The 12,577-nt window shown below is 41.4% G+C and overlaps 1 protein-coding gene across 1 annotated transcript; it reads left to right on the forward strand.

Annotated features, from left to right (window-relative positions):
- The first annotated feature begins 745 nt into the window (after window positions 1-745).
- On the forward strand, window positions 746-12,188 carry LOC112225109 (ATP-dependent RNA helicase DDX18-like). Its single transcript, XM_042306744.1, has 14 exons — window positions 746-903; window positions 1,426-1,614; window positions 1,748-1,954; window positions 3,044-3,179; window positions 3,338-3,438; window positions 4,408-4,607; window positions 6,396-6,510; window positions 6,634-6,773; window positions 7,089-7,250; window positions 8,619-8,771; window positions 8,917-9,030; window positions 9,176-9,232; window positions 11,252-11,429; window positions 11,647-12,188. Exons 1-14 carry the CDS (start codon window positions 798-800, stop codon window positions 11,790-11,792), a joined length of 2,004 nt encoding a protein of 667 aa, XP_042162678.1. The 5' UTR covers window positions 746-797; the 3' UTR covers window positions 11,793-12,188.
- The last annotated feature ends 389 nt before the right edge of the window (window positions 12,189-12,577 follow it).

Here is a 12,577-nt window from a genome sequence, read left to right on the forward strand (position 1 = left end):
AAATTTTTTATGAATTAATAAAAATGAATAGCTGAAATGTCTTGAGTCAGTAAGTATTAAACCCCTTAGGTTCAAGAGTAACAATTTGCTTAACAAGTCACATAAGTTTAATGGACTCACTCAGTGTTCAATTATAGTGTTTAACATGATTTTTGAATGACTACCTCATCTCTGTAACCCACACATATCTGTAAGATCCCTCAGTTGAGCAGTGAATTTCAAACACAGATTCATCCACAAAGACCAGGGAGGGTTTCCATTGCCTCGCAAAGAAGGGCACCTGTTGGTGGTGGGCAAGACCTAAAAATGGTTGTCTAGCAATAATCAACAACCAATTTTGATAGACCTTGAAGAATTGTTCAAATATGAATGGGAAAATGTTGCACAATCCTGGTGTTGAAAGCTCTTAGAGACTTACCCTGGTGCTTCTACAAAATATTGTGTGAATACTTATGTAAATAAGATGTTTCTGTATTTCATTTTCAATACATTTGCAAACATTTCTAAAAACATTTTCACTGTCTTTATGGGGTATTGTGTATTAATGGCTGAGAAAAACATTAATTCGATTTTGAATTCAGGCTGTAGCGCAACAAAAATTTGGAATAAGTCAAGGGGTAACTTTTGTTCTCTTTTTTAATTAAGAGCAACGGGTCTGGCAGGTCAAATTGATTTCATCCCTGGCCCAGACTCCAGTACAGTAGGTGGCGGTAATGCACAATAACGTTGGATGCCAATCACCGATAAACGCCACCGAAGAAGAAGAGTTCCACGTGTGTGAGTGCTCAGCTGCCAACATGGCAGATCTTCAGATGAGGCTTCTTCGGCAGAAAATCCAGAAAAGAAGCGTAAAGAACAAAGAGCGAAAGCTACATCAGAAACGGAAACAGGAGGAAGATAATGGTAACTGCTTTTCCAGTACTGAAATCATTGTCGACAAGTTGTATTGACACTTTATCGCGCTAGGCCACCTCGAAGCAAGGCTAGGTAGCTATTACCCTTGTTAGCTACCTTAACTAGCTAGTATGTCTCTGATGGATGTTTCTGCAGAGTGATCTATATCGGAAATCACGCATTAAAGACAGTATTTTAGTTCATACACGTAGCTAAATCAACGATCGTAAAGAAAATGATCCCCATTCCGTTAGCTTGTGGTGTTTTTATAGCTAGCTACAACACTACTGCTTTAGAAAAAAAGCTAACCTTAGACATAAGCGAAACATTGTAGTACATTGTTGGCTTTGAGACGTTGATCTCTTCCCGTTGTTGATATCTGCCATATTTGAATGAAGTTCCCAAAACAGTCAGTCAGTTAGCTAAGGTTTGCTGCCACCTAGCTAGTTCGTTGAATGATAGCCTAGTTGATTTTTTTTAAATCACACATATATATATATAATTATTCTGTGTAACTTACGTTGTTCACAGACGACGCAAACGGACTTCCAGAGGAGTGTTGTGATGAAAGGAGTCAGGTGGCCACCGCCATATCAAAGCCACAGAATGCCAAACCCACGAATAAGCAGCAAAAAGAGAAGAATGGGCCGGCAGAGGTGGACACAGAACATTTTGTCAATAAGAAAAATAAAAGAAAGCTCAACACCACTGAACAGCCAGGTAATGTTGTGTACCACTCAGTCATTTATTAGAATGGTTGTTGAACCGTTCACAGGTAAATGGCTAAAAGTGTCAGTTTTCCAAGTTAGTGAATCTTGTCCATGTCAACGGATATTTAATGTTTCTAATGTAGGTGTGAAAAAAGCGAAGAAGAAGGAGGAGGATGTGACAGAGGGGGATGCTGATCAGACCACAGACAAACCCACACAGCCTCTTGAACAGGGAGATGAGGGGGGGGATGATGAAGAGGGAAGTGAGGATGGGGCGGAGATGGGGGAAGGAGAGAAGTTTGAGGATACTGAGGAGGAAGATGAACCAAAGCTCCCATCTGGCTTGACAGGTATTCCATGTTCAATGATATAGAGGCCTTTGCACAACCAAATGTTAGCCTTGTCAGTTGTGCATGTTATGTGTAGCAATCATTTCTCAGTCTTAGATATGGGCCAGGAACTATTTACAATTGAGCTTCTGCCAGCATACAAATATGTATAATAGTCTGTGTTTTATCTTCCTGGTAACCATGGTCCTTTGCTGTAGGTAATCCCCAGTCAGTCTACTTGCTGTGTTCCGTGTTAGTAGGGATGGGCATTTAAAATAATTTCACTATTTATAATAACAAAAGTTAGTTTAAAAAAATAATACTTTTAAACAAGTTGGGCAGGGGCCAGCGGTGTGTGAGACACCAGAGGGAGAGGCAAAAAAGTAGCCACTGACTCACGCTAGTTAGACAAATGTGTAAATGGCATAGGTTATCTATCATCCCATCTGGCAGTGCGTGTCTCTACTGCATCAAAACGATGTAAAGAAGCTAGCTAAGATAGTCAGACGTTAGCTAGCCAGCTAGAATAGTTGAGGCTATTTCACTGCGCTCCCCGTTCCTTGTCTATAACATTCCATTCAGAATAAACCACAGCCTACCTGTCGGTTGCTCATCGTAGCCTGCGCCTTCTCATTTATCTAACTTAATTCTGGAATTTTACATCCATTTTTCATTGATTAGTGATCTCCCACTTCACATGGTGTCTCTGACTGTAGTGCCAACAACAACAAGCTACACGCAATGTGTGAAACTTGTGTAGGCTATACGGAAGCCTGTCTTTTTATTGGGCGCATGTCTTGAAAATTACATTCAAGCGTTTGTTTTATTAAATTAAGCATTTCAAATGTCATTGTATATCTGTGTGTGTAGCAATGTCACATAGATCATTTTATTTAATTGAGACAAAGCCTTTTCATTGTTAAAATAGGCCTATGATTTTTATTTTTTTATGAATAGACCTGCTCTCGCAAGTAGGCCTATTCGAATACCAATGTCAGTTTGGATATTAGAATAACCGTGCCCATCCCTATGTGTTAGTGCTAGACTAGAGCCCTTCCATGCCAAAACCCACAGAGGTGGGAACTGTTAACTGTGGTTTCTGTATCTCAGGTGCGTTTGAGGACACGTCGTTTGCCTCTCTAGCGCCTCTGGTGAGTGAGAACACTCTAAAGGGTGTGAAGGAGATGGGCTTCGAGCACATGACTGAGATCCAACACAAAAGCATACAGCCCCTATTGGAGGGAAGGTACGCCTACAGTTTATCTCCAAGTTTCATGTTAGGCCGAATCGCCACCTGTTCACGTATCCCTGCATCTCTAAAGCAGAGCTCTGTAAATATTGTTTTGACTTGATAGATGACTCTGCCCCTTTTTTATATATATATATATCTTTTGACTCTTCTAGAGATATCCTGGCTGCTGCTAAGACTGGCAGTGGTAAAACCCTGGCCTTCCTCATCCCTTCCATCGAGCTCATCTACAAACTTAAGTTCATGCCCAGAAATGGTAAGATTAGTAGATTACTTCAACCGTCTATATTGGTTCAATGTTAAAAACATTCTGCATCATAATGCTACAAGATTCACGTGCATATCTATGGATTTTTGGAGCAGTGGACACATTTTGGTAACATGATACCTCGCCGGTCCAGGCATTTCTCCCAGATAGCAAAGTTCACAAGGGGGTGATGGCAGAGATTTTTCTGTTGAAAACATCATCACAACTGTAAGCTAATTCGAAAGAACTAACTGCATATTTAAATAATAGCTAGGCCTACGTGTAATGAAAGTTAATGTTTGATTTATATGACCATGTTTTGTGCCTGCCAGTAAGATGTAGGTTACTTAGCATCCCACATGTCACCCATGTGAAATAATTTAATAATAATAATAATCTTCAATGTATTCGCTCCCATATCAGCTAAAAATAGAGAAGGCACATGGCTACCAGCTGTTTTTACTGTGTAGCTGTAGTTATTACTTCACAACAAAATACCTTTTTGGGTGGATTCTAGTAAGGCTACAATGTTTGGTTTATTGTTTGAACAGTTTCTGAGGTTATATTTGGTTATCAATGCTACTTTCATGCGCAGCCTGTTGATCAGATCAAGGAACCAAGCGACACCACTGCCCCCCCGAAGGATATGCAAGGAGCCGCCCCTTTTTGTGACTAAAAACGTCATTTCAACACTGCGCTATGCTCTGTCTCTATTGTCTCCATAGAGTGTGTAGACCCCCCCCTTTTTTTTTTTTTTTGTTTAGGCATTCACAGATATGAAAGGACTGGGTAGGAGTAAGAAATACGGCAATGTTTTGACTTAACTCTCCTGTAGACTAGGCACAATGTCCCTCATTACCTTTCACCCATCCAGTCTTACTAGCTCTGCTAACATCAAAGGTGTAGGACCTAAAGAAAGGGCCTAGGAACTGAACTGAAATGTGCCTGAGACGCAGCCCTGCTCCCCACTATCCTAAGGTACAGGCGTGGTGATCTTGTCCCCAACGCGCGAGTTGGCCATGCAGACGTACGGCGTGATGAAGGAGCTGATGACCCACCACGTGCACACCTTCGGCCTGATCATGGGCGGCAGCAACCGCACGGCCGAGGCCCAGAGGCTGGCCAATGGTGTCAACATCCTGGTGGCCACGCCCGGCAGACTGCTTGACCACCTCCAGGTAACCATGGTGATAAGAAACGTAACTGTATTCATTTATATCTAAGTTGGGACCAGGTAACCTCAGCACCGCAATGTTGACTAAGGATCAGATTGTACACTGAAAAATATATATATATAAACGCAACCCTTTCAAGGTTTTACTGTGTTAGTTCATATAAGGAAATCGGTCAATTGAAATATATTCATTAGGCGCTAATCTATGGATTTCGCATGATTGGGAATACAGATATGCATCTGTTGATCAGACACCCCCCCCACACACACACACAAAAAAAAAAGATTAGGGAGTGGATCAGAAAACCAGTCAGTATCTGGTGTGACCATTTGCCTCATGCAGCGCATAGAGTTGGCAATAGCAATATAAGTTACTTTAAGATGGCATTTTGATGAACCACATGACATTGATTTTGAGATGTGAAGGCTTTATTATAAATTAAACTCCATGAAAATCGTAACTGGCACGCAGATTAGTAGAAATGGTACGATAACTTGGCACTCCAATTGGAAAAGGTTGACGGAAACTTCAGAAGCATAATGGCAGAATCTTCGAAGGCCAGCCGCAGGGGGAGGATGGTCGGGAACAGTTTTTCTTCCCCCTTTCTGATTAGGCTATATTGATCTCTGCTCCCTCTTCAATAATTTCTTACTTTAAGCACTGCGATTAAAAGTTATTAGCCAAGTTCAGTCGCCTATATATTGTTTATTTTATTCAAACATAGGGTGTGTCTATATATGGAAAAATACACATTTAAAAATTTTGACCAATCGATTGGTCGAAAGGACAAACCACACTCGGTCCACATCACACACAAATTGTCGGACAGCCGTAATTGTCATTCAATGCAAGTAAAAACAGACTTTGCTAACTTGCTATTTGAGAAGCTCCACCTTGGTGGTGAGTTACTACAATCAGAAATGGGCACATTTCTACATTTTCTCACAGGCCAGGTCACCTACTCCGACGTGTAGTCAGTTGTGCGTTCTTACTCAACATTGACAGGAGCGCTCCAAACAAAAGACATTTAATAAATTGACAAGACTCTGAAATTATATACGTTTTGAGCTCTGCAAATAACATGTCCATTCCAACAATGAGAATGGAAAACGACTGTAATAATATTGAATGCATTAACAGAAGTTACCATAACCCATCAAACATTGTAGATTAAAAATGATGGGGATTAACAGTACATTTTCTACTGGTGATATATAAGTAATGGGGAATTGATAGACACTAACACTCAAACAATTCATACAATGAAGTTATGAAACAATGAATGTGCAGAAATTGGCAGGAGAGCACATTCTGGGGAGAGTCGCGCCTTGTGCATCTTAGCCACACAGCCCCTCCTTGACTCAACTTTTTTTTATTATACCAAAGACACATCTTCACATACTTTAGACCTTAGGAATACTCTCAAACAGTGTCATTTCCAAAGCAGTAGCCATTTATGAAAAAAAACAATGCAATTTTGAAACCAATGCAATTTCACTTATTTCCAAAATGTTATCAAATTGCTTGGCATGCCAAAGCAAATACCCTTGCTTGTGATGCCTGTGCTAGACTGTGCCATCCCCGCAGACTCCAATGGATCAGTCCACTGAGACCGGTGTGAATCAGACAAGTGTGTCTGCCATAAAATAAATACAATTAATTTGCGACCACTCGACAAAACAAATCTGGTGACCAAATAATGGACTAGTCGACTAAATGGGACCTAGATTTTTGCACACATTCAGTCCTGGACTCTTTTCATTTGTTTCTCTCCACCCCCTTGCTCTCTAGAATACTGCTGGCTTCATGTATAAGAACCTCCAGTGTCTGATTATTGACGAAGCTGACCGTATCCTGGAGGTCGGCTTCGAGGAGGAGCTGAAGCAGATCATCAAACTCCTGCCAAGTATGTACCCACCTCATGGCTATAACTGTCCTTGCACATACTGTACCATGGAGTTTGATGATGCTTTTTGTCTGTATGTGTAACTCCCAGTGCTTAACATGTTCAACGTGCATTCTTCCTCAGAGCGGAGGCAGACGATGCTGTTCTCGGCCACCCAGACCCGTAAGGTGGAGGACCTGGCCCGTATTTCCCTGAAGAAGGAGCCCCTCTACGTGGGTGTGGACGACAACAAGGACAATGCAACCGTGGACGGCCTGGAGCAGGTAAACAAAACGACTAACTGCTGCAGAGTGACGATACTCATGCATGATGTGTCAGGGGGTCAGCTTTTTGTAGCTAGTTAAGTGGATAGTCGTCACTTGCCCAAGACTCAAAGTATCTGAAAGTAGCAAAGCTTTAATGTTTTTGGTTAGAGTATTGGGTCGTTTGAGACCTTACCGTGTCTCATCCACGGCAAGGTTATAGGTAAACCTCACATCAGTTAGAATGTGTACTTCAGACAGGGATCTGGTTCTCTGGTTGTCTCTGGTGCTTCAGGGATGCGTGGTCTGATATGTAAACCTTGTCTTGGTTTTCAGGGCTATGTGGTGTGTCCCTCAGAGAAGCGCTTCATGCTGCTCTTCACCTTCCTGAAGAAGAACCGCAAGAAGAAGCTGATGGTGTTCTTCTCATCCTGCATGTCGGTCAAGTTCCACTACGAGCTGCTCAACTACATTGACCTGCCTGTCATGGCCATCCACGTGAGTTGTCACCTCTGTCATTAAGAAAGCTAAACTATTATGCGTGTTGGGTTCTTGAGTCAATTAAACCATGCTCATTTCATGCTTATCTTTATATTTATATAAATAAAAAAACATGTATTTTATAACATTTAGGCAAGTTACCTGGCTAACTCCTTGATCCTGCTTTGTAGTATACCCCCCTGGGTTGTAAGTAAACAAAATTGTGTGTTCTATAGGACAAGTTCAGATAAACCATCAGAAACGGGAAGGTACTATCTGTTTTAGTGCCTACTGAACATGACACAACTCACTTTATTCACTTGTCTCAGGAAGTTATTCTGGGCCCTTTGAGTCTAAAAGACACTCAAGCCATATACACCACAGGCGATAATTACGCCAAAACTAAAATATAAATAATCTGTGTCTCGAGTAACAGCAAGATAGTTCCAAGACTAGCAACATATTACAGGCTACACTCTGTCAGAAGTTTTCAGGCTGTTATGACTCAATTTGAGCTTTGTTACAGTGAACCCCAGTCTGACTCCACAAGGCATTCTCTCTCATTTGTCTGCTGCAGAGATGACTGGTACAATCACAATTGGGTCTAAAGGCCTTAAACCATTATAGCACAATGATATGTGCTATAATATGATATGAACAAATATTGTTCTGTGGCATTAAACATTAACATGTGCTGTAATATGTTTGGCAAAAATGTCAATCAATGACAGATTTCTTAAGTTTAGATTAATTCAGACTATTTTGGCTACGGTGTCTCAAGAAGGACAAACATTACTATTGCTGCTTTTTTTCCTTTTTCAAGCGATGGTCTTTTATTACATTTTTTTACCCCTTTTCTTCCCCAATTTCGTGGTATTCAATTGGTAGTTAGTCTAGTCTCATCGCTGCAACTCCCGTACTGACTCGGGAGAGGCGAAGGTCGATAGCAATGCATCTTCCGAAACACAACCTAGCCAAGCTGCACTGCTTCTTCACACAATGCCCACTTAACCTGGAAGCCAGCCGCACCAATGTGTCAGAGGAAGCGCCGTACACCTGACGACTGTGTCAGCGTGCATGCGCCCGGCCCGCCGCAGGAGAACCTGGTGCGTGATGGGGCAAGGCATCTCTGCCGGCCCAACCCTCCCCTAGGCCAATTGTCCCATGGGTCTCCCGGTCGTGGCCGGCTGAGACAGAGCCTGGACTCGAACCCAGAATCTCTAATGGCACAGCTAGCATTGCGAAGGTCTTTTTTAAGGGAGTATGCTAACATGCACGTTCAGTACGCCTAGTCAACCGAAGCATGCGGAAGCCTTCAGCAGGCATCCTCTGTGGTCACTGCTGTCTATGGCTGACGTCTAATCTCCTTTTGCTTTGATCTCTCAGGGAAAGCAAAAGCAGACCAAGCGTACCACCACCTTCTTCCAGTTCTGTAACGCCGACTCGGGCATCCTGCTGTGTACAGATGTGGCGGCCAGAGGCCTGGACATCCCTGAGGTGGACTGGATTGTCCAATATGACCCCCCAGATGACCCCAAGGTACCTAGTGAAGTTTGATTCACTGTTTCATGCAGCTTTGACATTAGCCATAAATAACACCTAGCCTATAGGCATCTCTAGCCAATGCCTCAGGGAAGCATTCACATTGTTTTCCCTCTTCCTTATTTCTTCCCTCTTTTCCTAGGAATATATCCACAGGGTGGGCAGAACGGCTCGCGGGATCAACGGCATAGGCCATGCCCTCCTAATCCTCAGGCCAGAGGAGCTGGGCTTCCTGCGCTTCCTCAAACAAGCCAAGGTAAGGCCCTAACCCAACCATCTCTAACTCAACCATCTCCCATTACCTCAACCCAGCAAAACCAAGAAAAACATGCAAAAGATTAAGTCTTTCAGCAGCAATATGTTATAAAATGAAATTTTAGATTGTTTTCATCTTGCCACAGGTTCCTTTGAGTGAGTTTGAATTCTCTTGGGCAAAGATCTCTGATATCCAGGGTCAGGTAAGATATTCATCCACATTTTATTTCTGCATGTGAATCAGAGCTAACTGACATTACATCTGTCACGTGGACTGCAACGGCTAATTCAATATTCAGGTCAAGTCATAAGCAACTTCTTCCTTTGAATAGGAGTTAACTTCTGTTACATACTCCCCAATGTATTTATTTGGGTAATGAAACTAAAACTTTTAATTTGGCTCTATACTCAAGCATTTTGGATTGGAGATTCAATGTTTTGAGGTGACAGTAAAGAACATCTTTTATTTGAGGGTATTTTCATATACAGTGCCTTCAGAGTATTCATACCCTTTATTCCACATTTTGTGTTACAGACAGAATTCAAAATTGATTAAATTGCTAATCACACTACCAAAACAAACTGCAAATGCATCTAACAAGTTTGTATCCATGCTTGATGTAATCATTGCGTTGCTAGGAATATGGGACCGAATACTAAACTTTTGACCACTTCAATACACAAATGAGAGGACTAGATACATTGTGCTTTCTTTTCTAAAAGGTTGAACATATACAGTGCCTTCAGAAATTATTCACACCCCTTTACTTTTTCCACATTTTGTTACAGCCCACATTTAAAATTATTTAAATTTAGATTATCACAGATCTACACACAATATCCCATGACATCAGTGGAAATTTGTTTGTAGAACATTTTTGAAATTAATACATTTACAACTGAAATGTCTTGAGTCAATAAGTATTCAACCCCTTTGGTATGGCAAGCAAAATAATTCCAGGAGTAAAACTTTGCTTAACAAATCGCATAATTTGCATGGACTCGTTGCGTGATCAATAATAGTGGTTAACATGATTTTTGAATGACTACCCAATCTCTGCACCCCACACACATGGAGCATGGTGAAGTTATTAATTACACTTTGGATGGTGTATCAATACAGCCAGTCACTACAAAGATACAGGCGTCTTTAACCCTGTTGCCAGAGAGGAAGGAAACTGCTCAGGGACTTTACCATGAGGCCAATGGTGATTTTAAAACAGAGTTTTAATGGTTGTGATATGAGAACTGAGATTGGATCAACAATATTGTAGTTACTCCACAATACAAACCTAAAATACAGAGTGAAAAGGAAGCCTGTACAGAAAAAAAAAATATTACAAAACATGCATCCTGTTTGCAACAAGGCACTTAAATAGTACTGCAAAAATATGTGGCAAAGAAATTCACTTTTTTTGTCCTAAATACAAGGTGTTATGTTAGGGGTGAATCTCACACATCACTGAGTACCACTCTTCATATTTTCAAGCTTGGTGGTGGTTGCATCATGTTATGGGTATGCTCGTAATCGGCTAGTACTAGGGAGTTTGTTAGGATAAAAATGCAGCTATAACGGAATGCAGCTATAAGCACAGGCAAAATCCTAGAGGAAAACCATGTTCAGTCTGCTTTCCAACAGCCACTGAGACAAATTCACATTTCAGCAGGACAATAACCTTGAACACAAGGCAAAGTCTACACTGGAATTGCTTACAAAGACTACATAGAATTTTTACAGTTGACTTAAATCAGCTTATATCTATGGCAAGACTTGAAAATGGCTGTCTAGCAATTATCAACAATCAACTTCATAGAGCTTGAAGAATTTAACACAAAAAATAAATAATTATCAAGTATTTTAAAATCCAGGTGTGCAACGTTTTCAAAGTTTGTGTGTAGTTGGGGGACAATTGTTTTTATATTGAATCCATTTTGAACTCACGCTGTGACACAACAAACTGTTGAATAAGTTCAGGGGTATGAATATGTTCTGAAGGCACTATTTCAAAATGCCCTCAAATAAAAGTTGACATTCTATACTGTCACCTCATATAAACATTTGATCTCTATTCCAAAATGCTGTGTTATAGAACCAAATATAAAGTTTTAGCTTCACTGTCCAAATAAATACACAGTGGAGTGTATGCAATTATCTGACAAGCCTTAATCTCAATGACAAATCCACAGAAAGGTTTGTAGTTTTCTCAATTTGTTATTTGCAGCTGAATAAGCTGATTGAGAAGAACTACTACCTGCACAAGTCAGCCCAGGAGGCCTACAAGTCCTATGTGCGTGCGTACGACTCTCATTCCCTCAAAGCGATCTACAGTGTCAACACGCTCAACCTCCCCATGGTGGCACAGTCTTTCGGCTTTACTGTGCCTCCCTACGTCGACCTCAGTATCCTTTTCTACGGCCAAGTGCCTGGGCATATTTTCACCAATGTCGTTTCTGAAGGGTTGCAATCGCCTTACTTTGTTTGTCAATGTCTGTTGTCAAACATCCTTTATTCCATCCCTCTGGCACCCCCCCCTCCCAGGTCGTAACGATAAAAGCCTTCTCAATTGGTCAATGCAGTGCAGTACAGTGTTTCCCTTAACCCAGCACTCCTCTCCAGACGTTCACAGCAAAGGAGGACTGAAGATGACGAAGAGGGGTGGAGGTGGCGGCTTTGGCTACCAGAAGGGCAAGCCCGCTCACAAAGCCAAAATCTTCAAGCACGTCAACAAAGGCAAGGGGGACAAGAGGCAATTCTCACGCTGACCTGCAGTCCTTGGGTGGCCACTACAAAATGGCTTCCTGACCTGGATGCACTCCCCTCTCAATCTCTATCTTATCTAGAGACCCTGTAATGGGCGTCATGTCTCGCTCCCTATTTGTATGTGTTAGAACGGTCTCTTGCTACCTGTCGGAGGCCCAATTTCCGCTTCAATGCCTCCACCTGTCTTTCTGGACAGGTATTTTGTATCTAGTGACAGGACTCTCTGTGGGCTAATAACTGTTGAGACAGCCCCTGCAGTCCTTTACTCACAGCAGATGTGGATTTTACCATGGACTGTCTTTGATTGAATTATACAGAACTGTACATTGCTAAATGTATTTCCATGATTTTCATCCTTCTACTTTACTGGCTAATTAAAACATTTATATACACCCACACACACTGTTGTTGGCACACAGAATTTCAGAGCGTTGCAACCACCGTATTCCCATTTTATAGTATACTTTTATTTATATATATTTTTTTAAACATGCCTTTTCAGTTGTTGATACATTTTGTGACTAAGAGTTATTGCACTTGCGTCCTTCATAATTATAGGTAGGGTATTGCAACCAATTTCCAGAACAAAAGTAATGGCATGCTGTTTTCTCAGAAATGTCTCATTTGAAAAACTGATCACCATTGAAGAGATCCTGAGCTAGTGGTTGTAGTGACATAAGTTCCACATGGGGGCGGTGTATTCAAGCACAGGTTTAATATAGGTGGTGTAGTGAAGATATGGGTCTGAACCAGTCTGAAGACAGTAGTCCAGTTGTGCGCAATAATA

This window comes from Oncorhynchus tshawytscha, linkage group LG26 (genome assembly GCF_018296145.1).
Source record: "Oncorhynchus tshawytscha isolate Ot180627B linkage group LG26, Otsh_v2.0, whole genome shotgun sequence".
NCBI classification, from domain to species: Eukaryota; Metazoa; Chordata; class Actinopteri; order Salmoniformes; family Salmonidae; genus Oncorhynchus; species Oncorhynchus tshawytscha.